Raw genomic sequence first — 27,402 nt, 5'->3', positions numbered from 1 at the left:
AGTGAATATTCTTTGAAAAGAGGCCTCAGCCTGGGAAGAGCCGGGTTTAACCCTCCTGCCCGCTTGCAGCAGCAGCTGCAACCCAGGTGGGTGGCTCACCTCAGTGAGGGGACAGTGATGGGTCCAGGCGGCCCTCGGCCTCCTCTCCTGCTCTGGGCTGGGGCGGGGCTGGAGAGCAGCCCTAGGGGCAGAGGCCGTAGGGTCCTGGGGCCTCAGGACACAAAGCCAGAGCCCCTTCCTCCTCTGAACTGTCAGGAGGTGCAGGCCCACCCTCTGCCAGACCAAAGACGTCACTGGAGGTGGAAGGCGGGGCTCCGAGCTTCAAGTCAGAGTGTTCAGCTAACCGCTGCGCTGCCTCCCAGGTGAGGCCTTGATGTGAGGATGGGTGCCTAGGAGTCCGGCACAGGGAGGGTCCTGACCCTGGTGACCCAACTCGCAAGCCCACCTGAGGGGCAGGTGGTGCACTCTTGAATCCCTGACTTGGCATCACATCTGACTCAGTAACTCATTTTGGCTAAAGAAGAGATCGCACAGAGTTCTCAGAGGCCAGCCACGGTGCTGACTGGGCCGAGGGGCAGCTTTGGCCAGGCCTGGCCAAGCCTGCTGTCACCACGCGGACGAGGGTCGAGGTCCGCCTGTCTCCAGGGCCCGGCCAGCAGCGCCAGGCAGCCAGGAGTAGGATGAGCCCTGGAGATGGTGGACTGACCCGCAGGAGGCTGGGAACGTCACTTCCCACCAAAACCTCAAGTCGTGTAACTGCTGTCGTTTGTCCTGGCGCGTTGTTCCCCAGAGCATGGGGCGGCTGGGGCTTCTCTAACAGGCCGTGACTCAAGGCCATCGCTTTTGCTTTGAATTCCCGGAACGAGAGAATCCAAAGCCCCCCACACCCTCCCGCTGTGAGGAGGGGGCACCCGGGGGAGGGCCAGCCTCTGTGCACCTGCAGCAAGACCACCTGCCTCCGCCACGCTGCAGTGGCCACAGGGCATGCCCAGCCCCCCGACCAAGGCCACAGCTCGTCCGATCCCTCCCCACACCTCCCGGCTCTCCTGCCCTCCTGTCGCTCCTGACCACCCAGCTTGGGCTGCTGGCCGAGGCCAGGCTGGGGGCCCGCGGGGGCTCAGACCAGCAGTGGAGAGGAGCCCAACTTCGCCGGGCGGGGGTCCCTGCGGCTCATCTTCACGGTCAGAGCCAAGGTCAACCAGGGGACAGCAAAAGTGCAGGGAGGTGGTGTGCAGCCCCGGAGGCGAGGGGCGTCAGAAAATAGTTTAATTATGTACAGGTGGTCACCAGGCCGATTACGAGGGGAGACGTGAACGTTCAGGAACGGATTCTGGAGGACAGCTGAGCAGCGCGATCTCCCCAGTGGGCGCGCCACGGATAAAACAAATCACAGACTGTGACACGTGTGGGAGGAGTGCAAATCGTCACCTTTCCTTCAGGACCAGAAGAGAAAAAGAAAGAACTCGGAGGCTTTGGAATGCTTTCTCTTCCTGTGAAGGGAGTGGCGCTGGCTCTGGATCCGCTGAGCGTGGCGGGCGTGACGTGATGCCAGCTGCGGCTGCGCCAGCCCGTGCCGCCCCGGCCCACGTGCAACCCTCCAGGCCAGCCGGCAGCTTCCAGCTCCACGAGCCGCGCGTGCAGCTGCGACCGTGGGCTCAGAAGAGCGGCCGGGAGCCCTGGCTCTCGAACTCGGCCCAGGCGTCGCTGAGCTCCATGAAGACCATGCGGGCGTGCTGCTCGTAGGGCTGCCCCCGGGCCTGCGGGCAGGCAGGATGGCGGCGGTGAGGGCCCGGCCTGCTCCCAGAGCCCACCCCGCCCCCGGCCCGGAGCCCACACCCCGTGCCCACCTTGTCCGGGTGGACCACCAGCACGGCGCGGCGATACTGCTTCTTCACCTGCGCAGGCGTCACCAGGTCGGCCATGCCCACGGGCGTCCAGCGGCTCTCGTTGTCCCACAGCGCCGTGTGCAGCGTGGACAGCAGGGCGCGGATGTTCCTCTCCTTGCCCTCCGTCCAGTCCAGGAGCTGAAGGAGACGCCGTACTGCTGAGGGCGTGCCAGGCCCCGGCCTCTACCCACTGAGCAGCCGGCGGTCGCCCCACGGAGCAGGGATCTGACTGTGAGATGTGTGGCCCCGACGTGGACCCCCACCCCTGTTTCTGCACTGACCCCACCCAGGCATGGCTAATTCCATTCCCTAGGTCTGGCCGGACAGGACACGGACTAGACGGTGCGTGGAATCCAGGGACCCTTTCCTCAGTGGGGCATTCACAGATGACCCCATCCCGGGGTCCAGGCACACAGACGTCCTTGTCACCCCCGGGGTCTCTGCGGCCCACGCCCCCCGACCGGGGTCCCGCCTGGCTGGTGTGCAGAAGAGCGAGGAGCTTTACGAGCCTGAAGCCACGTGTCCCAGCCACATGGGGACAGTTGATCTTTCACCCCAAAACTTTCAGGAGAGCAAATAAGCGTAGATGGAAGCCACTGTCCCCACAAGCATGTCCGACAGAGGTCCTCGTGCGTGAGAGTCGGGGCTGCGCCGGCTGTGTCCCTCTCCCCACGCTCCTGCCCAGGGTGCCCCCCACCCTGCCCCGGCCCGAGCGCCCTGCACCTTCAGCTTGAGCGGGTCTGAGTCCCGCGCCTGGTCCTGCCTCCTCATCTCGGCGATCGTCCTCGGCCCCTTCCTGTCGGCCCGGGAGGAGAAGCCCTGGTTGGACAACAGGTCTTCGAAATCGTTCTCCGACACCCTTGGCTTTGGACCTGGAGGAGAGCAGAGGCTTCAGGGGCCGCGCTAAGTGCCCGCCTAACAGCCTGCCTGCTGCCTCTGTGCTGCGCGGCCAGCTCGAGAACCCTCGGGGACGGCAGGACGGCCGAGAAGATGGGAAATGTCCAAAAGAGCTGCCCTGAGGCATGAGCGCACGAGTGTGGGCGGGGTCACGGCAGGCGTCGGGACCACCACCCCCGTGACAAGCGAGGCAGCCAGGACTGGGCTGACCAGCCAGCCAGCTGCCCGGCCAGCAGAGGCCGAGAAGGTTCCCGGAGAGTGTGGCCTGGCCCACTGGGGGCAGAGGCTCACCCACAGAAATGCATCTGAAATCATTAACTTCCATCCAAAGGGGCTCCCGCTGGGTGGAAACAGACTCTGGGTCTCCTTAAACACCCTTTCCCGGGACTGGGCTCTGAGCTGGACAAGGCAAAATGGGATTTCACTGTAACCACTTCACAGCAAGCTCAAAAAACCACACACGTGGCGAGAGAGGAAGGACTCACCAAAGCTGGGGGCACGGACCCCCCTCTCCTCCCGGCTGCCGATCACACTGAAGCTGGAGTTGTAGTTTGGCCGTGGCTGTACACTGGCTATGGGGGTTGGCTTGGCCTGGGGGGGCCACGGGGCGCCCTGGGCTGGGGGCCGACTCATCTGCCAGGAGCCGCTGGCCTTGGGAGGGGGGACTGCTTTGGGACCGAAGCCCCCAGGAGTAGGTGCAGCGGGCGAGCCTGGGGAGACAGTTCACGTGGGGAGTGTCATTGACGGCCTGAGGACCGGGCGCCGCCCCGGCGGGTACTCGGCCCTTGCAGGCAGAGGACACACCCCCGCGAAATGAACGTTTCAGGTCAGCCGCCAGGACGGGCGGCCTCTAGGTAGCCGCACAGCTGGCCCGTCTGCAGGGGCCGGGCCGGGTGGGCTCCCCTCCCCACTCGCTCAAATGCAGGGCTGAGTCCAGGAAGCTCCGAACCAGCACCCAGAGCCCACGGGGCCCCCGAGCAGCACCACGCAGGCTGCTGCTCTGCGCACGCAAGCACGTGCCGCGTCACGCGTGCGTGGTTCTGTGCCACTTCACGCGCGTACAGTCACGCAAGCACTGGGCTAAGATGCCCCCGTTCTCTGTCCTGTGACCTTTCACCTCGAGAACATTCTAGACGCAGAATCACAGGGCAGGCGGCCCTTGCGATGGGCTCTTCTCACCCAGGACCCACCCACCCATCCACTCGTCGCCAGCAGCCTGGCAGGTGGATGCGCCACAGAAGGACTCCGGTGGGTTCCAGTCTGTGGAGATTACCAACAGGGTCGCCCTGAGCACTGCTGCGGAGACTCCCTGCTCAGCCCACGTGCACCTCTGGGATAGACGGCGGTCGTGGGTTCGGTTCTGTGAGAACCGACGCCCGCCTCGAGTAGCCGTCCTGCACGACCGCCAGCTCTGCGCCCGGCGCTGCCCCCCGTCGAGACCCCCCGCGCCTCCAGGGCCGCCAGTGACACTAGACCTCTCCCCAGGCTGCCGTTCTCTTCACCACTCACCCGTTTTCAAGTTGGATGTGTTTTGCTCTGTTTTTACTGTTCTTACATATCTTAGATAGTTGTCAGATACGTGGTTCAAAGCTATTTCTCCCACCCTGTAGCTCTTCATCCTGCTGAGAGCCTTTAGCAGGGCACAAGATGTCTTTTTGATCAAGTCCAATTTATCCATTGTTTGCTGACGGATCGTGGTCCAGGAGACACTAAAGGCGACGTCCCCACAATTTTCTCTTTTCTTCTGAAAGCTTTACAGATCTATGGCCAATTCTGAGTAAATGGTCATCTACCTGCTGTTTAAGGTGTGAAATTCAGGTGAGGCCACTTTCTTGCCGCCCCAGCACCATCATGAAAGGTTTTGCACCTCCGGCAAAAGTCAGTTGGTCTTACTGGTGTGGGGCTACTTCCAGGTCGGTGATCTACGTGTCTGTCCTGCCCACAGCACGCAGGCCTGGAGGAGGCAGGAGGCCTGGGGAGCTGAGTCTTAACCACCCCATTTCCCCTGACTCTCCAAATAAAGTCTACAACAAGCTCGTCTGTGTCTGCAGGAACCCTCACTGGCATTTCTGGTGAGGACTGTACTGACCCCATTGACCACTGCAAGAGAACCTTCCTGACGTGGGTCACCGGGCTGCGAGCCCATCTGTTTACTGAGATCTTCCCCGTTTGGTTTTGTAGCTTCGCGAGTCCTGTATGTGCTTCGTAAGAGTAATATGTTATATGTTTCTTTTTTTCTTCTTTTGCAGGGATTGTAAACGGTGCTGTTCTAAATTTTGGGTTCCTTGTGCATGTTGCTAGTAAACAGAAATACCCTTGTGATGTCTGTTTGTTGATCCTGTGTCCTGCGACCCTCCTGAACTCACTCTGGGACCTGAAATGCTTTCATCGACCCCCTGAGATTTCCCACACAGACAGCACGTCGTCCGCACATGACAACACTGCCTGTGTCCCTTCTGTCCCTTTCTTGCCTGCCTGCTCCACTTGGGCTGACCCTGGGGAGTGTGTGGTCTTCTGAAATCCAGCGCAAGCCTGGCGGCAGGACTCTGCAGATGCTCCCTATCAAGCCCACGGGCTTCGCATTACTGGTCTGTTGAGTGTTTATCACAAGTAGGTGTTGAACTCCGGGGAATGCCTCTTCTGCACCACCGATGTGATCACACGACTTCCCTTCCTAGGCCAGTTAACGCTGTGTATACATATACATATGTATATATATAATTTTTTAAAAATTATTTATTTATTTTGACTGCGTCGGGTCTTAGCTGCAGCGCGAGGAATCTTCTCTAGCTGTGGCGCGTGGGCTCCAGGGCACGTGCGGGCTCAGCAGTTGTGGTGAGCGGGCTTAGTTGCCCCGCGGCACGTGGGATCTTAGCTCCGCGATCAGGGATCGCACCCGTGCCCCCTCCGTTGGAAGGCGAAGTCTTGGCCACTGGGCCGCCAGGGAGGCCCCTGTGCGACGCTTTCATACACTGATGAGCTCTCTGTGCAGCTCTCTGTGCTGATGACTGGCTTTGATCTTTGTGTCTGTGTTCATAAGGGACACTGCCCTGTGGTCTGTAGTTTCCTTCTGTATCACCTCCATCTGGTTTTGGTATCAAAGTAATACCAGATTCATAAAATCAACTGGAAAATATTCCCTCCTCTTCCTATTTCTTGGAAAAGACTGTGGAATTGGTATGAATTCTTTAAACGTTTGGTAAAATTCTCCAGTGAACCCAGATGGGACTGGAGATTTCCCTTATGGGAGGTTTCTAACTATGAATTCATTTTCTTTATGATTACAGACACACTCAAATGCTCTACCTCCCACAGGGCACACCTGAAGAACTTGTCCACCTCACCTCAGTCCCAGAACTGGTGCTGAAGCCGTAAGTCCATTTCCCTTCAGAGCCTCTGGGGTCTGTGGACATCTTGGGTTAACCCCTCTTTCTTAATCCATCTTAGCAGAGATTTGTCTTTACCAACCTTCTCAGAGAACTAGCTTTTTGATCAACCCATTTTCTCTAGTTTTCATTTTCTATTTCATTGATTTGGGCTCTTTATCATTTCCTTCCATTTGCTTTGAGCTTATTTTGCTTTTCTTTTCAAATGTCTTCAGGTGATAACTCACAATACTGATGAGATGTTTCCTCTTTTCCAAACTACACGCTTAATGCTATGTGTTTCCCTCTTGGCACTGCTTTAGCTGCATAACCCAAGTTTAGATGTGTCGTGTTTTCATTTTCATTCTCTTCGACACGCTGTTTTATTTTCCTTGAGACTTCCTAAATAACCCGTGTTATTTAAAACTGTGTCATTCAGGACTTCCCTGGTGGTGCAGTGGTTAAGAATCCAGCTGCCAATGCAGGGGACACGGGTTCAAGCCCTGGTCCAGGAAGATCCCACATGCCACAAAGCAACTAAGCCCATGCGCCACAACTACTGAGCCTGCGTTCTACAGCCTGCGAGCCACAACTACTGAGCCCACATGCCACAACTACTGAAGCCTGTGCGCCTAGAGCCTGTGCTCTGCAACAAGAAGCCACCTCAGTGAGAAGCCCGCACACCACAACTAAGAGTAGCCCCCGCTTGCCGCAACCAGAGAAAAGCCCATGTGCAGCCATGAAGACCTAATGCAGCCAAAAATAAATTTTTTTAAAAATTAAAAAAAATAAAAGTGTATCAATTTCCAAGAGTTTGAAGATTTTTCAGTTATCTCGCTGTTACCAATTTCTAGTTTGATTCCATTTGGTCACGGAATGATACGGTCTATATGATTTCAGTTCTTTTAAGTTTGTTGATGACTTTTTATGGCCCAATACATGGCCTTTCTTGGTGGTTGCTTGGGTGCAGGAGGAGGTGTGTCCTGCTGCTGTCAGGCACAGTGTCCTGTGAATGTCCCACAGCTTTGCTGACTTGCTGTCTGGTGGCTCTATCTTTGTTGACAGAGGGATGCTGAGGTCTCCAACTAGAATGTGAGTTTGTCTGTTTCTCCTTTCGGCTCCATCAGCTTCATGCAGGACTCTGTTTTCTGAGGGCGTGTGATGGAGGTCTGGGATCACAGTGCAGAGCTGAGGGCTGGGCTCCATCCTGAGAACAGGCGTCCCAGATCCCGAGAATTCCTTTTCACCACAGGCAGCCCCCGAGAGGCTCCAAGTGACCCCACCCTGTGCTCAGACAGCCCAAGATAGAGGCAGAAAGCCCACGGCAAACCCAAACTTCCAGGAATGCTCTCAGGGAGACACCAAAACCTGAAATGCCAGGAAGCGTCTGAGGAGATGTTATTTTCACCTAAAATTCCACATGCCTCCCGACTGCCAAGGGACGAGAGACACTCCTGGCCTCCAAAGAATTAACGTCCCTAAAAGTTTTCTCAGAAAAATTACTGGCAGTGAATTCTGCTCCCTGGGGAGCGAGGCAGGCACTCTCCACGCTCCTGTACTGAGACTGCTCCTAGATGACCCCCAAGCACCGCTATGCCAGCGGAGGGCCAGACTCCAGCACCAGTTTTGGCAATTCCTGGTGTTATCTTGGTAACAAGCTCCTGGGATGAAGCAGATTGGGCCTTTCCTGGTGTTGCTGTGCCCTGGGCCTTGGCGGACAGCGTGAGGCCCCACCTCGGGTAGGTGGACACAACACCCCAGAGAGAGGCCTGGTGCTTTCCACATGCCCGACACGGCCCTCAGGTTACCTTGGAGGCCGGAACTGAGGTCGCCGAGGTCCGCAAATGGGTCCTGGCTCTGAGACTTGGTCTGGCTGGCTGGGGGGCCAGGAGGTGCCGGCTGGCCTCCAGGAGAGACGAAGGGGCCTGGAGGAGGGCAGGGGCATTAGATCCAGCACACTGGAGTAGATGTGGCTTCTGCCCTCCCATCTCACGCTCCTAAAGGCCTCGCTCGGCGTTGTCACTGCACCTGGGACGTGGCCACACTCGCAGCCCAAGCTGCCCACATGGCTCCGTGTGGGAAGTCACCTGACAGCTCGTATAAACTGTCCTGGGTTTGTGCTACCACCTCCCGAATCCATCTAAAGTGTGAGTGCACTCTACGACATTCGTTCATTCTAAGTACAAGGTACTGAAATGTCTAAGCAAATCACTGTCCTGCTCCTAATTCCCGTGTCATTCAAGAGTCAAGTGTGAGGTCATTACAAACGATGGCAACTCATATATAAAGAGCTCTTACGAGTTAATACAAAAAAGGTGAATTTCCCGTGCAAAAACATGATTAGAAAATGTGAAAGGGGCTTCCCTGGTGGCGCAGTGGTTGCGAGTCTGCCTGCTGATGCAGGGGACATGGGTTCGTGCCCTGGTCTGGGAAGATCCCACATGCCGCGGAGTGGCTGGGCCCGTGAGCCATGGCCGCTGAGCCTGCGCGTCCAGAGCCTGTGCTCCGCAACGGGAGAGGACACAACAGTGAGAGGCCCGCATACCACAAAAAAAAAAAAAGAAAATGTGAAACAGTTCTCAAAAGAAACATAACCAAAAACACACAAAATAATAACCTCACGCATAACAAAGAAAAGCAATTTGAAAGAACTGGTAGCCTATCAAACCAGCAGAGTAGCATGTTTACAATCACAGCCCATAAGTTAACAAACAGGACTTAAGAGAGAAGCATGTCACAGGCGCCACAAACACCACTGCCTTTGAAAACAACTCACTACTGGAAACTTCCCCACGGGACAGAATCCTGACGTACGGAAAGAAGGACAGACATGATGAAAGTGAGACACCAGAAGCACTCTTGCCCCCACAGATAAGGGACAGACCAGGATAGCCTGCAGCCTCTCAAGGGCCCTGCAGGCCACAAGGAAGCGCTAAGGAACATTCTGGGTGAAAACTTCAGAACAAGCCGAATGAGCACCCACAGGAGCCGCACGGGGCGACTCGGGACAGTGGCAGGAGGCCCGGCCAGAGTGCCCCTGGGGCGCTGCTCCTGTCTCCTCCTCTTCTGGGGGCCGGGGTCACAGTTACGCCACGTGCCGTACCTTCTGCAGCTGGTGCGGGGGCCGGGGCTTCAGCCCAGGCGTCCCATCCTCCCAGCAGGTCCGGGTGGCTGGTAGAGGCTATCATCTTGCTGGGCTCCGCCGGCAGGTCACCTGGGAAGACAGCGGCGCTATCAGGTGTGTCCCCGGTGGGGGCGGGCACATGGCCTTCACATGGCCTCCTGGGGGCCCTAGGGGACAGGCTGGCCACAAGCCCCATCTGTGGCAGTCTCGGGGGCCACCCTCCGTACCCCCCTCCACGTGTGGGCAGGAGGCAGGAGGCACACCTGATGGCCGCCCGTGTGGGAGGTGGGGGGCCTAGGTGCTGGGCAGCAGCCCCTGCAGCACTCCTGGCCTAGCGAAGCCCCAGGCAGGGCTGTGCTAACACACCTCTGGGGCCTCCAACCGGTCTCCCTCCACACGGGCGGAGGACACATCACACGGTCACTGCACTGACCAAGTGGATGCAGGGAGACAGCAAGAGGAGAAGCCCACAGGGCGATGCTGAGACTAGCGTCCGCGGTCCCTCATCTGAAAGGGTCTTCAGAGAGGCCTCCTCCCGCCATGGCTGGCCACATGCCAGTGCCCCAGAGCCTGCCTCCCCACCTCCCCTGAAACCCAGCAGGGCATACAGAGTGGCCACTGGCCGCGTCCCCTTTCTGGGGGAGGGAGGATGGCACTGCCCATCTCCCCCGGCCCTGTGGCTCCGTCCCCAGTGTGGAGACCGCACTTACCCAGATGCAGGAAGTTGGTGCCGCGGGCCAGGGGTGGAGCGCTGTGGGTGGCAGGGAAGGATGCAGGCAGGGTGGCTGGAGAGTCCGAATTAAGAAATTCACCAAAGAGGTCGGGCTGGGAGTGGGGCTGGGCGTCTGGGTCGGATGGCAGCAGGAGAGGGTCAAACGGGTCCGCTGCGGCGGGACACCAGGAAGCAGGTGCACGTGAGTGCGGGCACCGCAGGGCACGCCCTCGGCCCAGAGGATCGGCTCCAGGACGGCCCTCCCACGACCCCGTGGCTCCGAGAGAGAGGGGCAAGGCGCTGACCCCGCTGACCCCCGCCTGTCTCAGGAGATACTCTGGGGGCTCGCGGTCTCCCTGAACGGCAGACTGCCGTGACCTCCGGGCCCACTCCTGTCAGCGGCACCTACCGGCTGGGACCGTGGTCCGTGCGCTCGGGGCAGAGGCCGGGCTGGTGAAGAGCAGCGCCGCGTCCCCGCCCAGCAGACCGCCTGCGGCACCCTCTGGAGCAGCCGCCGGGGCCCCCAGGAGGCGGCTGAGCAGGTCCGCGTTGCTGGGGGGGCCCCCGCGGGCCTGCATGGGGGGCATCGGCCCTGCCTCGGAGTGCAGCCCCAGGAGGTCCACACCGTCCTCCTGCGGCAGGTCCGGGCCTGGCGTGTCCTCGTCGGCCACGTCCCCGCTCTCAGCCGAGAGCGTTGGGGCTTCCTCGTCAGACGGCTCGCTCACACGTCCGTCCTCAGCCGCAGCAGACGGACCCTCCTCGGCAAGGTGACCCTCTGGGGCTGTCGCGCAATCCCCGTCCTCTGAAAAGAAGACAACGGTGGGGCGGCTGCGGCTCAGTGCGAGGAGTCAGCACGGGGAGGCCCACGAGGGCAGCGCCAGGCCCGCCTACCCACCCCGCCAGTCCAGCGTGTGCAGAAAGCGGTCGGTGTCCCCGCTGCCGTGCGGCGAGTCCAACTCCGGGGGCTCGGCATCCGCAGGCCCGGCCTCGGCGTCATACTGCGCAGAGGAGCCTGGCTGCCTGGGGAGCTCTGGTTTTCCTGCAGGAAGGGGGATGTCAGGCCACCCGGCCCAGGGCAGCAGCCCGTGTGGGGCTCCGGGGCCCAGGCCCAGAGCCAGGAAGGGCTCACCACCACCAGAAACCCACACGACAATCAACCAACAGTGAATGGGTCCCAGCGTCGCCCAGACGCTGCCCCGGGACACGTGTGCACCGGAAAGCATACGTGCGCGCACACACGTGCGCACATGCTATTCAGGGACACTTAGCTGTCCTCACGTAACAGAAAAAAATGCAAACCAAGAACACGCAGAAACTCGTTATGTGGCAAACGAAGTCCCAAGTCCCACCCACCAGCGTGCTTCTGATGCTACTTTCAGTAAATGCTATGAAATAAGCCGACACAACCCTGCTGAGTTGCGGCGGGTGGAGGGGGTGGGGGCTGGCCAGGAACAAACTCTGCTGCGGGGGCAGCCCCGCCAGCTGGTCCCAATCGAAGCCTCGACTTCTTCCAGGTCATGTTCAAAGGTGACACATGTCCAGAAAACGCACCCCCCCAAAATAGCGAGTGACTCAAACCTGACCCTCCCGGGGGTCCCAGCCCCACCCCATGACCCCGGCAGGGCCTGCAGGCCACGTGGCTTGGGATCCAAAAACAGACACTGGGCCACCTGCAGGTGTGCCCAGAAAACAAGGATCTCACCAAATTTCGACAGGATGTCTTGCTGCTCCTCGCGGCTGGAAAACAGGATCTTGGGGTTCAGCCCCCGCATGCTCGCAGTCTCCCAGGGTGGGGCCTCGTGGCCGGGCCTATCTCTGGGCTCCACCTCCACCTCCAGGTTCACTTGGAATAAATCGGGGTATTTCTCCTGAATGTCACAAGCGTCCAGGTCATACCTGCATTGGGGAGGTGAGAAGCAGGTCAGCACAACCACGGGCACCGCGGGTACCACCCCAACGTTCACCGGGAAACGAGTGCGGGGCAGGGCTGCGTGCTCCACAGGCACCCCAGCCCCTGCACTACATGCTCGGGACGTTCACGCCGCCACTGAGCCAAGGCTCAGAGGGACCGGCAGGGGTCTGTGTGCAGTGGGGCCCGTCCACACCCGCAGAGCAGGACCCCCGCTCCTCCGTCAGGGGAGTGCTCAGCCCTCACTCCTCAGGCTCTGGAGTTCAAATCAGGTCCTCAGAGCTTAAATGCACGTTCCCATAAAAACAATGCCATCCACGCTGGCAAAATCCCCCAACTATTAACAGATGCCCATAAACCAACACCTCTGCAATCTGGCTGCAGGGGTGGAGGCACCAACCTGTTCCCACTGGGTGGGACGGGGAGCCGGGGGGCCCGGGCACGGGCGGGAGACTGGTAACAGGGCAGCCTGGCAGTGGTGACTGTGGCTGCCACGTCACTGAACTGCCCTCGTTCTGTGGCTCCGCATCTTTCGAGGGAATTCCTAAGATCACCTCTGGTGACGATATGGATAAACCCTAGTTCTTCAGCTAGACAACAGGCTCCCAGCTGCTCTTATTTTATGCTAACGTGTTTGCATCACTTACTGCTTTGTGCCTATAAGAAGAGTAAAGCAACAAAGAGAGAAACACAAAAAAACGCTGGGGCCCTGAAGGTGTGAGGAGTCGAGGGAGGGGCCCTGCCGTCCTCTGCAATGTCCAAGAACGGCCTCCGGGCAGAGGACGGGCCGCAGGAGTGGTCAGGGGTGGTGGTGAGGCCACAGCACATTTTAGTTCTTACTTCCCCGGATTCAGCAAAATGGGACGAGCGAGCACGCGTGACCCCAAATCCTTCCCACTCCTCACAGACGCAGCCGCCCCTGTGCAAGGAGGGGAATGAGGGGTCTCTGCAGGGGTGAGGCCAGGCCCAGGTGGGCACAGGGACAGTGGCCGCACTGCCGTGTGGCCCTCTCAGGCTCCCGGCCTAGAGGCCACCACGGGCTTCCTTCCTGTCCAGGCCAGGTGCCCACAAGAAGACGACTGCAAGGGCGACGGCTCAGCCGGGCAGGAACAGCTGGTGCGGGGACGCAGGTGGAAAGCCCGGACAGCGATGTTGGCAAAGGGGATCCGGAGGCCAGCGAGGGCCCCGGGAGGGGCCCATCCACAAGGAGCAGAGGCCAAGAAGCAAAGCAGGGAGAAGGCGCGCGGCCACTACGAGCTCAGCTCCAGGGCAGCAGGGCCTCAGGGGCCACTCCGGGCACCATGCTGGTGGCCACCCACCCCCGCCTCCCTGCCCGGCCCCGCCCCAGGGACAGCCCCACCCAGGCCGGGGTCTGCCCACCCATCCAGCAGGCCAGTGAGGAAACAATGAGGTCTGTGAGCAGAGGCGCAGCCCTGCTGCCCGCAAGGGTCCGGGGTCTCAGAGGGCAGAGGGCCAGGCCCCGCTGGACAGGCCCTGAGGGGGAGCCTGCCACGCTCAGCCGGGAAACAAATGCATCAGCTTTCGTCCTGGACTGCTCGGCACCCCCTCCACACTCACAGGAGGCACCCGAGGAATCTCAGATTGCTTCTGCAAAGTGTCCTCTTTCAACCGCCCGCGGGGCACCCCTCGCCTTTCTGCTATTAAACCGACGAGTCCACTTCTGGAGGCACGACGTGCACAGCGAAGCACAAGCCTATGCACGCGCCGCATGAAGGTTATCCTCGTGGCAACAGTCCATTCAGAACAAAACACTGTCTCTCTCCAGACCCCAAGAAGGGCCACGCCCCCAGAGGCGGCCACTCCTCGGGCCTCCGGATGGGGCCCCACGGGAGGCCTGAGCAGACGTTAACAGGGTCATGGACATGACATCACAGCTCACTCTCCAACCGACTGCCGACGCCACGGGGGCCTCTTCTCAGTCTGGAGCCATCGAGCCTGAGGCCCTGGGTACGTGGCTAATGACGTCACGTGCACATGGGAAGCGCTGAGGCAGGTGATCTTCCAAGTTCTCGTCACAGGAAAACACCTAACTCCGCGTGGCTCCCACGGGGGCTCCCCCCCGATTTCCTTGCCCTCGTGGCTCTAACCTGCTTCCCTGGTGATGAGGGACGCGCAGACTGGCTCAGGTGCTTGCTGGCCGTGTGGATCCGCCAGCAGAGTCCCCCTGCCTGCTTTTAATGGGCATCTTTCTCTTTTCATTCTGTGCTTCTCTATGTGTCCACGTCTGACACACACTGCAAACATCTCGTCTGCCCGAAAACATCTTTGATTGGCTTTTGCTTCTGAAGGATGACTTCACAGGAGACAGAAAAGTTGGCCAACGTTCTCCTCAGGCACTTGCTGAAGACGCCCCCGACTCTGGCTCCCACCCCTTGGTTAAAAGGCAGCTGCGGTCTCCTTACTTTGAAGGTCCCTCCCCTGGGGGCTCCGAAATGGTCATCTTTGGTTTTCAGCAATTTGCAAAATGCTGAGGAAGGGGTTTCCTTCCTTCTTACATATAAACTCCTGTTCGCTGTTTTCAGAGTTTTTGATTCTATGGTTTGACGTTTTTCATCAGTGTAAGGAAATTTTCGGCCGGTGATTTTTCCAACTTTGTTTCTGGTGTGTCCTCTTCTCCTTGGACTCCGAACAAAGGCACGTCTGACCATTTCCCAGCCCCCAACACCCCTGCGACCCCTCTGTATCCATCTCTCTCTCACCATTGTTCGTTCCTGTGTCTACTCTGCTACCGGGCACACGGCTCAATCCTCAGTTCCAGCTGTGACGTTTCTCAGTCCGAGAGTCACACCTGCCTCCTCTTCACACGTTCCAGCTCTGCGGTGAAAATCCCCCTTGTACTTCCCTGAACACACGAGACAGTCAATGCCGTCTCCCGGCTCCAGCATCAGATTCACCTACAGGCCTCTCGCCCAGCTCTTCCGCTTGGTCTTCAGTCATCGGGTCTCTGAAGAGAAATGTCTGATGGCACAAGGACACCTGAAGCTCTGGGACTACCTTCCTCCAAAGGAGAAAAAACCTGAAACCTTAAAGCGTGGCATTCCTTGTCTTCGTCACGTTGGCACGTTAAAAAAAAATGCACGAGGTGCCAATGTGGAAAACATACTAAAAGACAAGAACACGGAAACTCTTAAAGGAGCAACAACAGGCAGAAACACAGACATGCCCACGGCCCACGACGCTGGCGCTGTGAGGGTGGCTGGGCGGCTCTCCCTGAGCCCTTACCACAGGCAGCCCTGGTGCGGCACTGCCCTGTGTGAGCCCTCCCGGGACCCGGGGCGTCAGAGCTCACAGCCCTCCCGGGACCCAGGGCATCAGAGCTCACGGCCCTCCCGGGACCCCGGGCGTCAGAGCTCAGCACCCCCGGGACCCCTGCCAGTATCAATCACACTGCACTTGTCTCCACACCAGCCACGGCTGGGGGTGCACCCCGACCCCTCTCGTCCGCCCCCCTCAGTGTGACACCAACATACTTTGCAAATTTCACAGTAGCTGCATTCCGAGGCACAAACCCTGTGTGGAACTGGATCTGGAACATCTTCATGGACGCCATCTGCAGGGAGAAAGCGAACAGAAGGTCCTCAGGCCGGGAGGGCAACGCCAGGCCCTTCACGGGTGACCAGCTGAGGCCCCACACGGGGCTCCAGGGCCAGGGACACACAGAGGCTGGGGCAGCGCCCTAGCCAACAAGCGGCTCCTTGGGCCCGTGGGGAGGTCCCAGGGCCGCAGCTGGGCAGGCTCAGGCTACAGTCCCTTCTGCCTCTGCCACACAGGTGGGGACACAGAGCTCTCACTGTGCTTAGAGAACCAAGCTCGCCCAGGGGCCGCCCAGCGCCCGCTCACCTTAGCCTGCAGCCTTCCTCCCAGGGTGGACCTCGCGTGATAGATGATGATGAGCACGTCTCCCTGGACCGTTATGCCCAGGGGAATGACCGCTTTGCCGTCCTCGATTTTAAAATCCCTGGAGAACAGAACCAAGAAAAGCAGTGCACTTAGGTATAAGGCGCACCGTTCTGATGAACTGCGACCCACAGCGCCAGTTTCTTCTTGCCTCGCGGGTTTTTCTGCCAAATTACGTCAGGTATGGGGGGAGGATGGTCCAGGAGAGGACTTCCAAGGAGCCACCCAGCACGAAGACCCCGAGAACTCCCCCACAGGCCCCGCCGGCCCCGCCTCCACGCCCACCGCCCAGCCACAGCCCCACAGCACAATTCCCTCCTCGACAGCCCCCAGAAGATGAGGCCGCGGGGCAAGGAAGGGCCTGAGCCCCGAGCCCACCTCATCTTGTCGTACTCCTGGGACGTGGTGGTCACACGCTCATCCCCCACGTAGACCTCGCAGAAGGGCCGGCAGCCGTTCCGCTGCTTGCTGAACAGGGGCACAGGCGTCATGACCACGGCCTTCACCAGGATGGGCTTGCTGTGGGGCGTGATGGGCTCCTCTGCCACCATGTCGCACACATACTCGATGTACCTGGAGGGCAGGAGGCACACCATGTCACATGCGTGTTCTGTGCAGGAAAACGGGCCACGTCACATGCGTGCTCCGTGCTCAGCCCACGCACTGCGTCACACACATGCTCTGTGCAGCCCACACCACACGTGTGCTCCATATGTGCCCACATGCCACGGCGCACCCGTGCTCCGTGTCTCTGGAGCCCATCAGGTCGTCAGTGTTTTCCCAATCACACGTAAGCATCTCATGCTATAAATTTCACTAAAAGCAAAGTTCCGGTGTCATCTCATGAATCTTATGTTGTAATTTTCATTCAGTTCAAAATATCTTTAAATTTCCCTTGAGATTTCCTCTTTGACTCACCAGCTACTCATAGGTAGATTGTTTCACTTTGAAATATGTAAGGCTCTCCAAAGCCACCTGCTGTCACTGATTTCCGGGTTAATCCCACGACGGCCTGGGAACATATCTGGCATGACTTCTACTCTTCCCAATCTGTCGCGGTGTAAGAGCCCGGAACACGACCCTTCTTCCCACGGGCTCTGCACGCACGTTGCTGTCGTGAGTACGCTCCGTGGCTCTGAACCGGCCTGCCGACCTGTTCCACTGCTCACTGAGAGGGACGCTGCAACCGCCCCCGTCCTGCTCTGTGGACCTGGAATCCGCTCCGCCGGCTCCCTTGGTGGTTCCGCAGCTCCTCTTTGTGGCACCACCGCAGGGCGTCCATCTCCCGCGCTGGTCTAACCCATTTCCCAGGGAGGGGCAGGAGCCGTGGCTGGCTCCAAACTGACAGCAGGCGACACTCCGTCTCGCCACTGCACTCTGGCCGCTCCCGAGGTCCGCGGTGGAGACGGCCGCGTGGCAGGAGACCCGGGCGCCTCTCGCCGAGAGCAAGAAGCCAGGACCACGACCCAGGTCCACAGCCCACAACCTGAGTGAGCTTGGGAGCAGATTCAAAACTGAAGGAGAAGGAGACTGCCCGAGTCACGTCTGAGCTGGACGCCTGACCCGCAGGGACAGGTGTTTCAGCAGCGGGGCCTGTCGCACGTGCCCTGCACACAACCCTCCTCCGCCCCCGCCGGCAGTGCTACGGTGCAGGCCCGCAGGCAGCGTGCGCCCGGCGAGGGGCCCGACACACAGGTGACGCTGAACCGGCTTCCCAGCCAGCCGGCCGCCCGCCTGCCTCTCCAGCCTTGGCTTCTCCTTCCTGATCTCCTGGGTCACCCGAGCACGACCCAGGCCGCCACTCGCAACCTCTGCTGACGTAATGACGGCCCTTGAGAAGAACCTTCACTGCTTGCACCCCCACTCCTGCCGCCCACCTTCCGGAGCTCCTCTGCGTGGCTCTCGGCAGCGTGAACGCCGGAAGCCAAAGTGGGTTTTCCGTGTGTGTGTTTTGTTCTGAATCCCACTTGGTGTCCTCTGAGCTTCTTGGGTTCAACGTCTGCCGTTAATTTGGGGAAATTCTCAGCAACGCCTCCTCCGTGCTCCCCCTTCCTGCTCCGTCTCCCCCGGGGGCCCCAGTGGTGCGTCTGTCCGACCATCTGAGATGGCCTGACGCGTGTTCCGGTGAAGGACATCTACAGACCCCTCCGAGGTCGCGGCCCTCTCCGTTTGGGTCTTCCTTGCTCCCTCCCCACCCCACCCCTGTCATCAGTCTTGAACGCACAGACCAGCGACCAGCAACTCCAGACGTCCCATCACGGTTCCGAGCCTCATGCAAAGGCTGCTTCATCCGTATGTCCCCAGGAGATGACCTCATGCCCCCTGAGCAGCGGCCTCCCTCTCTGACCTGTCCTGCAGGGCACAGACCACGCCCCGCCGAGTGCCCTGTGGGTGGGTGCCTGTCCCTCCTTGGATTGGGAGTGAGCCGATGGCTCCAGGATGGCTCTTCTCCAACAGGTTCGAAAAAGTCATGCATCTGAAGCGGGCACCGCTCTTTTGTAAGCTGTTGGGCCGGGCGGGGGATGACGCTCTCTACATCTGCACGTCTCCAAGGAAGCAGCCTGGGGTCTGCTGTGGGCCCCGGGGCCAGGCACAGACCGGCAACAACGATACTCTGCTGGCTCTGACCCCCGACTCCAAGCGCTCCCGAGCGGCACCCCAAGCTGCAGGCACAGTTCGGGAACCCCGGGTGTGCCCAGATTACAGGAAGGTGACATGCTGAAAGGGTCGGCAGCCTGTCACCCATGCTCGGTGGTGCAGCCCTTGCTCTGCCACGCCTTCTGCACGGTGGACAGGCCCGCCCCACCCCACCCCACCCCGAGCCACACAGAAGACACGACAGCGTGCCAGCTGTCTCGGGGTACGCCCTGCCCCCAGGCAGCAAGCCAGCGGGGTGGGTCTCACAAGCAGGAGTGGGTCAACCACCCCACACCGCCATCGAGGCAGTGCAGCCACCCCGAGCGGGAGGAATGACCACAACGGCCCCTCACTGGCCTGGACGCCTTCTCGATCTCGACCCAGGCGGCCCCGGCTCTCCCCACTCTCGGGCCCTGTGTTGTTCATGCCAAGGCCCTCCCCACAGAGGAAGGAGATGCTCCCCCAGTACCCGAGGGGAGTGAGCAACTCCTCAGGCCTGAGCGTGAGGCTCCCCCCTCGCTGCAAGGTGGACGGAAGTGGGGAAGGCGGTCTGGGAGCAGGCAGTGGCCCCAGGGGGCAGGGGGTGGGCAGTGGCCAGCTGCAGCCCTGGGAAACCATCCCCTGTAAGTCGTCAGCAGAGACAGCCTAGAAGCTGTGTCTCACGGACCCTGACACGGAGGACGCACGGCAGAGGCGGTGCTGCCACACAGCTCCCAAATGCCACCTCCTCTGCCGAATGGAGCCACCGGGCCACGTGTGCAGAGGTGGCACCCAGGGGCTGCCCCATCGCCAGCGAGCAAGTGGCTTCATGCGCTAGAAGGTCGGCGCCCAAGCCCTGGGCAGAGGCGCGGCCCCGTTGCTCGGGAGCCCCGGCAGGGCAGAGGCGCGGCTGCCCCGACTGCGCACGCGGGCCGCACACCCGCGTGAAACCCTGCCGTCTCCCAGCGCCCACAGCTACGGCCTGGCCACGGTGACGCCGCACCTGGGCCCCACGGTGGACGCCATACCTTTTGTGGGACGGCCAGATGCCCGGCGGGCAGCGCTTCATACTGAACATGTACACGGCGGCCTCTGCGGTGCTGAAGAGCCGGCAGAAGCACAGGAAGGAGCAGACGGCCACAGCAGATGCGGCCCTCCCGTCCTAGGACAGATGCACGGGACAGGTTCAGGCGGCACTCACTCCCCCAGGATAGTCAGGGCCTGCGCCTGGGGCCGGGGCTCATCAGGGAACTTAGGAAAACCCACCTGATGAGGTGAGAATTCAGGGAGCGGAGAGAATACAGGCTCCGCAGCAGAAGGCACGAGGCGGCTGGGTACGTGCTGCTCTCTGTCAGGGTCCCCACCTGACCTCGGTCCCCACCCGACCTCAGCGCTCGGCACGTCCACGCTCACCCTCACGAACCCTCTGCAGTGCCACCCCTGCTGTGATGGTCACCCACACCAGGACGGCAGTACTGACGTTCGAGGGTGGGTTCTGGCAGGTGCCACACTGGGTGTGATACCCACAAACCCTCAGCCCCAGCGTGGGCTCAGAGACGGGGTCCCAGGAGGCAGGCTGGCCTCCGTACGTGGGTGCTGCCACAAGGGGGTCCGCACCTTCCATAAAAGGGGTGGGGGGAACCCTCAGTGAGGACAGTCTTCTGCCAGAAGCCCCTGCTGCCAGGGACCCGGCCGTGACCCACAGAAGGTACCAGGAGCCGCCTGGGGGCACCGGGCCTGGGCCGCCAGCCGCAGACCCCAGGGCAGAACTGCTGCTCCCGGGAGTGGTGGGCGTCGGGGTCACCACTCGGAACACCCAGCCGTCCCCGCCTGACCCTCTGCATGTCCTCTCTGTCCCCTGAGTGTCCCAGGGCGGGGCAGCTTGCTCACCACGCAGTGCACCACGCAGACGTTCCCGGGGTCCTGGCGCAGCCAGGCGTGCATGTTCCTGCAGAGGCTGTACAGGCTACGGAGGCTCGGGGCCCGTCGGGCTGCCCAGCCACACTCGGAGACCTGCAGAGAGGGCAGCTCGCCAGCCGGGGTGCAGACACACGGGCCCCACCCAAAGCACCCCACCACCCCCAAACCAAGTGCCGCCCCCCAGGCGCGCAACAGGACTCGGGAGCCAGGCTCTGGCAGACGTGGCAGAAGGAGCGCAGCACCCGCCCTGTCTGCGCTCAGGGTCAGTATAAATACTGTAAAAAGCGCCCACGTCCCGAGCATTTATCCGACAAGGAAACTGCGTGGTCTCGCGTTCCCTCTGGAGGCACCTCAGGCTCAGCGATCCTCAAGACCCCGCCCCTTCTACGCAGCGTCAAGGGAGGACCAGCGCCACACGGCCAGAGCCCGTGCTCACACTAGGCTGAGCGTCGGCCAGAGCCCGTGCTCACCCGGTTGTGGAACTTGGAGGCCCGGTACGTCCTCAGGGACAGGTTGTAGACAGCGTAGCGGCCCGGGTGCTTCGCGTCCAGAAACAACCGCACGTCTTCGATGTTGTTCTTGATGGCCGACTCCACACCTTCCGCCGGGAATGACATCACTGCAAGAGAGGAGCCCCTGCAACCTCTACAACCACAGGCCAGACGGTCGGGCACACACGGGGGCCTGCTCCTCGCGGCCGCTGACCCGTGAGTACAGCGGCGAGTCCTGAGAAGGGGCGGAGCAGCGGCCTACAAGCCCCGCCCCACCGCCCGTCAGATCCTCTGGGATCCCCAGATGGTGCCCCGAGACCCTCCTGAGACGCAGCTTCTGCCACAGAGCCTGAAGCACCACAGGATCTCCCCAAGCATCTGGATTGTGATTTTTGCCTGGAGACCCACATTTTAATATGTGTGGCCTCGCATTATTTCCCTCATGACCTCAGCATTTCAGAAGGTTCCAGACCAGGGGGAGAAGCTGGGATGACACTGGCGTTATCCACCGCAGGGCCTAGAGGCACACTGGATGCAGGGGTGGACACCCTAGGCCACATCTCGGGCAAGTGAGTGGCTGCCCAAGAGGCCAGAATCCCACGCACCACCCTCACACAGGAAAGAGCCAGAAGTTCATCCTTATTTAAAGCTGGCAAACAAACGTACCTGCAATTCTGGACGTGACGTAAGAAAGATCCAAATCTCCCTTCGCATAACTGGAATTAAAAACAAAAGGGCACTTGGTTATTATAGGAAATGTCTACGGTTAACTCACAAGAGCTTAAACTGAAGCAAGTCCCTGAGAGGCCAGGCAGGGTGTGTGGGGGGTGGCCCGCACCGTTCAGGCTGCGGCTCCCGGGGACACCGTATGTGCACGTGTCAGTGCATGTGTGTACCTGGGTGACTGCGTGCATGCACATGTGGGCACGCGTGGAGCTGACATCTACCTAAGAGGTGGATGAGAAATTATAAACTGCAAGGGGTGGAGAGGCGGGGGTCCCGATCGGAAGGGTCTTTAATTCTCTTACTACCAGAAGGTGGGACATAAGGAGCTGGTGTGGGAGAGAGATGACAACAAAAATGGAAGACAGAGTTTTCTGACCCAGTACAAAATGTCTGGCTAGTGAGAAAAAATTACAAGGCACATGGAATGGCAAAAAGCAGAATCTGAAGAGACAGAACACGCATCAGAACCAGACGTGTCAGGATGTTGGGATTATCAGACCGGGACTTAAGACAACTGTGGTCAGCGTGCTGAGGGCTCTAATGGATAATGTAGACAGCATGCAGGACATAAGGGGAGTGTGAGCAGAGAGGTGGAAATCCTAAGGAAGAACCGAAAAGAAATGCCAGAGATCGGAGCCCTGCAGCAGAAATGAAGGTTGCCTTTGATGGGCTGATTAGAGTGGACACGGCTGAGGAAGGAACCTCTGAGCGAAAGGACATCTCGACAGAGTCCCTGAAAACCCAAAAGCAAAGGGAAAAGCCTGTAAAGAACAGAACAGAACATCTAAGGCCTGTGGGCGAAGGTGTAACATAATGGGGAATCCAGAAGGAGAAGAGAGGGAAGAACAGAAGAAATACTGAAACATTTTAACTGAGAATTTCCCCAAATCAATGTCAGACACCAAACCACAGATCCAGGAAGCCCAGAGAACACGGCAGGACTAATGCTGGAAAGACTACACCTGGGCATGTCAGTTTCAACTTAGAGAAAATCAAAGATAAAGAAAAAAATCCCAAAGGAGCTGGGGGGTGGGAGGGGAGGGGTACACTTTACCTACAGGGGAACTGAGATAAGAATTACATCTGACCTCTCCTTAGAAACCATGCAAGCAAAGAGTGAAGCGAGATATTTACAGCATTGAGAGAAAAACCAGCAGCCCAGGATTCTGTATGCTGAGAAATTATCCTCCAGAAGTGAGGAGAAGTAAAGACTTTCTCAGAGAGAAATTGGGGGAATTTGTTGCCAGTAGATCTACCTTCCAGAAATGTTAAAAAAAAAAAAAGTTCCTTAGAAAGAAGGAAAACGATAAAGGTAGGAAACTCAGATCTACTAAAGAAAGGAAGAGCATCAAAGAAGAAATAAGTGAAAGTAAAATAAAGATGTTTATTTTTCTTATTTTTAATTTATCTGATAAGTTTGTTCAAAATAATAATGGCAACAATACACCCGATAGGTATGCCTATGTACATATTTCACATATAGACACACATACTCAAACGTGCCTGTGTACAAGTGAAAAGAACAACAATGATACAAGAGCCAGGAGAAAGGAATTAGGATTTCTGTGGCATTATGAAGCACACCCACTGCCTGGGAAGTGATAATATGCTATTTGAAAGTGAACTTGGGTTAGTTGGTAAATGGGCACACTCTAGGGCGACCACTGAAAACAGCAGAAGAAAAAGTATAACTGATATGGTCGAAAGGAGAGAAAAGGGATCATATAAAATGCTCAATTAAAACCACAGAAGATAGGAAAAGAGTGGAAGACAAAAAAGCACCAAAGAACAACGGCGAAGACTAGAAAACAGTAACAAATAGGGAGGCTATCAATCCAACCCCAGGTGCCGCGGAGACACTGCGGGCTGGGCTGCAGCCCTGTGCAGTGAAGCAAAGGGGCCACGCGGATGGACGTTTTGGTTCCCAGCGCGTCTAAACGCTACGTTTCCGCGACACTGTGGCCTATTAATGCAACAGTGTTATGCCCAAAAGACAGTGCCCATCCCTTTAATTAAAAATGCTTTATTGCTAAGAAATGCTACCCATTGTCTGAGCCTTCAGTGAGTCTCAGCAGTAACATCAAAGACCACTGATTACAGATACCATAACAAATACAATGATGAGGAAATGTTTGAAGTACTTCAAGAATTACCAAAACGGGACACAGAGACACGAAGTGAGCAGATGCTGCTGGAAAAAGGTGCCGACAGACTCGCTTGACGCAGGGCGGTCACAGACCCTCACTGCGCTCCAAGTGCAGTAAAGCGGGGTCGGCCTGTGTACCAATAAACACTTCAAGCCCAACGGTCTAAATACACCAATCGACACAGAGCCTGTCAGAGTGGATCAAAATATATGGCCCAGCGATGCTATCTACAAAGTAAGATGAAGCTGAGCATCTCCTTGTAGTTTATTCAGTTTGTCCTCTGTTAATTCCCTTCATGCGTTTTTTCATTTTCCTATTAATTTTCATAATCCACTGTATATAATGGATACTATTCGTTTTGTGAGTTACATAGTTTGAACCTATTTACTCCCAATCAGTGCCACATCTTTTTGTTAAAGAAACGTGTTTTTTCAAGGAACAGAGAATTTTTAAGTTAGTTAAATTTATTAACCATTTTCTCCATGGCTTATATATATTTTTTCACATTTAAGATATCTTCCTTACTCTGGTGTTATAAAAATGTTCCTCTATATTTTATTAGTTTTTCCTAAGAAATTGCTTTTCACAATTAGATCTTTTAACAAATCAGAACGACTGTATTTGTCTGTTATTAGACGGGACCCAATTTTTTCTTCTTCTACACAGCTACCCATGGTCTCAGCAACATAGACCCATTGGTCTGTTATTTTCTTTTAGACTCACATTTCGTGTTTCATACTATCCCTACCTAAGTACATGTCAAGCGTGAGTCTGAACACTTGTAACAACACAACAGATGTTTGAAAAAAATTGGTAAAGAACAGAGTTTGTCTCTTCTTATTTTTAAAAACATCGCCGGCCATTTTGGATAACTTACATGTGAATTTTGAGATTGAAATCTGTGGAAACGACATCAGGACTTTTATTTTTATTGCAAAGAATTCATAGATTAACCGAGGAGCAACACGACCTTCACGATGCGAATTCTCCTAAACGTAAAGCCGGCGCGCTTCCCCACCTGTCTCATGTTTCTGTCGTCAGTGTCAGCAGGGTGCGGGGGCTGCACGCGGTGCCCTCCGCAGGCCAGGCCGGGCCAGGGGTCAGTCGCGCTGCCGTGGGAACACCCCCCGCCCGGCCCGCACAGCCAGCAGAAGCGTCAGCACCATGGAGACCAACTGTCCCCAAACTGCCCATGAAGTAGATAAAGCACTACACCCTCAACGGCCGCACAGGCAACCGGACAGGTTTACTCCAGAATTCCCGTGCAGGAACAGATGAGTGAGAACGGCCAGTGTTCCTGGGGGGAGGGAGGAAGGCCTGTCGCCCAGACAGCGGAGCGCGGGGCCGCGAGGGGCTCGCAGGACGAGCTGGGACAGCGCCCGGCTTGGTCGGCAGCAGAGGGGCTGCTCCGGTCGGGGGAAGTGAACAAGAATCGAGAACAGTCCCCAGAGGGACGTCCAGGTGGATTAAAAAGCCAAATGTGCGCCAACCAAGCATTAAAAGGTACATTTACAATACATTCAGACATTTAAAATGGGTGTGTGTTTTTTCTGCCACGCTGCGTGGCTTGTGGGATCTTAGTACGCCGACCAGGGATCGAACCCGGGCCCTCGGCAGTGAAAGCACGGAGTCCTAACCACTGGACCACCAGGGAAGTCCCTAAGATGTGTTTTAAATCAGGTCTGATCTATTTACAAGTTGGGGCACGAAAGGCTTCCTAAACGAGAAGACAAAAGACGGAAAGGGAACTGTGAAAAACTCGTGTTTTAATTAAAACGAGCAACAGACAAGAAGAAAGCATTTGCTGTGTTTACCCTGCATGAAAAAGCTAGTCTATAGAATGTAACGTAAAATCAGTAAGAAAAACAAACACCCAACATGAAAAAGAAGGATAAGAGCAGCAGTTCACGGGGACCCGCGGCCAGAGGTTCGCGTCCCCAGGCCCACAGGCCACAGGCTCCACGTGGGATACCTAGTGCTGGGGAAGCTGGCGGGGCCTGGCCACTCACCCCGCTGTCCCTGAGGAGGGGCCGGAGCACCCGTGGCAGTGGGGGAGGGGTGGGGCAGGTCAACACGGAGAGTGCAGACACCGCCAGGCTGGGAACCCGGGGAGCCTGGTGGGGGCGTCTGTGAAGACCTGGCACGGGGGCTCTAGGACATGTGGACGTGTAGGGTCTGACCTAAAACTGGTGAGAAACAAATGAGACCACAGACAGGTGAGGGCTCAGGGTCAGGCCCAGACGCCAGCCACGCCTCTTGGAGGCCACGTGGGACAGGCTGCACACGCAGGGACGGGCCTCCTCCAGATAGACCCTAGGACTCCTGGGCCCACATACCCTGAGATGAAGGTCCTGCCTGCGGCCGAGGGGCTGGCAGTGGCCCTGAAGGGTCTCCATCACCAGGCCCTAACTGGACCTTCCCGTGGCAGGCCTGAAGCCCAGCACACGGGGCTCCGCCTGGAGGACCCCCTCAGTGAGCTCAAGCACCGTGGCCGCTGCGCCCGTCTGACCCTGCAGGGTGAAGGCCGTTTCTGTGTGGATCTTCTGCTCATTTGTGGACGTGGGGAACAAAGAACAGGAAGCGTTCGCTGCACATGTGCAAGCCTGTCGCTGCTGGGATGCTCCCCCGCTCCAGCCAGCAGCCTTTGAGAGCAGGACCCCGTGTCTGGGTCCTTCCCTGTGACGGGGATGGCAGTGTGGGGTGGCCTCCCTGCTTTCAGAGAAGACCCGGGGTCCCTCCTGGCCTCATGGAGGCCTCCCCTTCTGTAGGAAGGGCAGTTACAGGTCACAGTCCTGGGCCGGGGCTGTCACCGTTCCTGGGCCTTCTCAGGGGGGAGTCCCAAAACGAATGAGCTCACATAAACCAACTTCACAAACACGGGGCCTCACAGACTTCTTTCACTTCCAGCAGGCGTCCTGGGCGAAAGGCGGTACCCAGCCTGACCCTGGTCCTCAGAGGGGCTGCAGGCAAGGCTAGCCCCGGCAGGCGTCCGGCGAGAGCAGGAGGGCGCTGCCCGTTCTCACGACTGACAGGAGTGGCCATACGCCCCAAATGCCTGTAGAAAACGTGGTCCATGCGGAGACCTGCAGCCTGGGGAGCCGAGGGCTCAAGTGCCCCACGGGCCCGTCTCTGGGGCCCGGCCTCGCAGCTCGGCTGGGAATTCAGTGGGTCCATCTGTCTGTCCATGACTCCACGGGGAGCTGAGCTGTGTCCTTTCTCTGAAACAACTCGCAGCTACGAGGACTGCTCGCCAGCGGGTCTCACGTGTCCTTCGGAGATTCGGGACCCTGGGCGTGGTCCTGGGACCCGACGCGCGCACCTTTCCTCTTACTCTAGGAAAGCCCCGTTCCTACTCCTGCGAGGGCCCGCCCTCGGGTGTGCGTGGCACCGTGCCGCCGCGTGGCCTGGCTGTGCCATCAGCCTGAGGCACGTCGGGCTCACTAACGTGGCTGTGAGTCGAGTTGGGCATGAAGGCAGCTAAATCCGGGCAGAGCCCCGTCACCCCCACCCTCACAGGCAACTCTCAGGCCCGACCATTCACCCGAAACTCTGCTTTTCTGAACACGAGCAGGTACGTGATGCCCAGCGTGCGCCCCCCCCAAACCCCAGGTGCCTGTCATCATGGTTCCCGGGTGCAGAGGCTGGGGCAGCGTCCATTCTCCTCCCAGCAGCCTCCCCCCAGGCCGGGGAC

General features: G+C 58.4%; 1 protein-coding gene across 4 annotated transcripts in view; it reads right to left on the bottom strand.

Moving 5' to 3' along the window:
- Positions 1–1,515: 1,515 nt before the first annotated feature.
- GAK (cyclin G associated kinase) overlaps positions 1,516–27,402 on the bottom strand; it is a 50,718-nt gene continuing 24,831 nt past the window's right edge. For 3 of the 4 annotated variants that reach the window (XM_024744987.1, XM_024744986.1, XM_024744984.1), the window contains 17 exons: positions 21,505–21,554; positions 20,818–20,966; positions 20,318–20,440; positions 19,456–19,589; positions 16,190–16,384; positions 15,755–15,872; positions 15,385–15,464; positions 11,687–11,880; positions 10,880–11,023; positions 10,394–10,786; positions 9,983–10,156; positions 9,252–9,362; positions 7,957–8,073; positions 3,269–3,493; positions 2,610–2,758; positions 1,848–2,024; positions 1,516–1,757 (listed from right to left, as the gene is read on the bottom strand). In XM_024744987.1, coding sequence (XP_024600755.1) covers positions 1,656–1,757; positions 1,848–2,024; positions 2,610–2,758; positions 3,269–3,493; positions 7,957–8,073; positions 9,252–9,362; positions 9,983–10,156; positions 10,394–10,786; positions 10,880–11,023; positions 11,687–11,880; positions 15,385–15,464; positions 15,755–15,872; positions 16,190–16,384; positions 19,456–19,589; positions 20,318–20,440; positions 20,818–20,966; positions 21,505–21,554 — 2,635 coding nt within the window. In that variant the 3' untranslated portion in view covers positions 1,516–1,655. The remainder of the gene's footprint in view (positions 1,758–1,847; positions 2,025–2,609; positions 2,759–3,268; positions 3,494–7,956; positions 8,074–9,251; positions 9,363–9,982; positions 10,157–10,393; positions 10,787–10,879; positions 11,024–11,686; positions 11,881–15,384; positions 15,465–15,754; positions 15,873–16,189; positions 16,385–19,455; positions 19,590–20,317; positions 20,441–20,817; positions 20,967–21,504; positions 21,555–27,402) is intronic. The other variant, XM_024744985.1, reaches the window with a different exon arrangement.

The sequence above is a fragment of the Neophocaena asiaeorientalis genome, unplaced genomic scaffold (genome assembly GCF_003031525.2).
Source record: "Neophocaena asiaeorientalis asiaeorientalis breed wild unplaced genomic scaffold, Neophocaena_asiaeorientalis_V1.1 scaffold1211, whole genome shotgun sequence".
Classification (NCBI taxonomy): domain Eukaryota; kingdom Metazoa; phylum Chordata; class Mammalia; order Artiodactyla; family Phocoenidae; genus Neophocaena; species Neophocaena asiaeorientalis.
The sequence above is the reverse complement of the archived record's forward strand: the minus strand, read 5'-3'. Positions and strand labels throughout refer to the sequence as shown.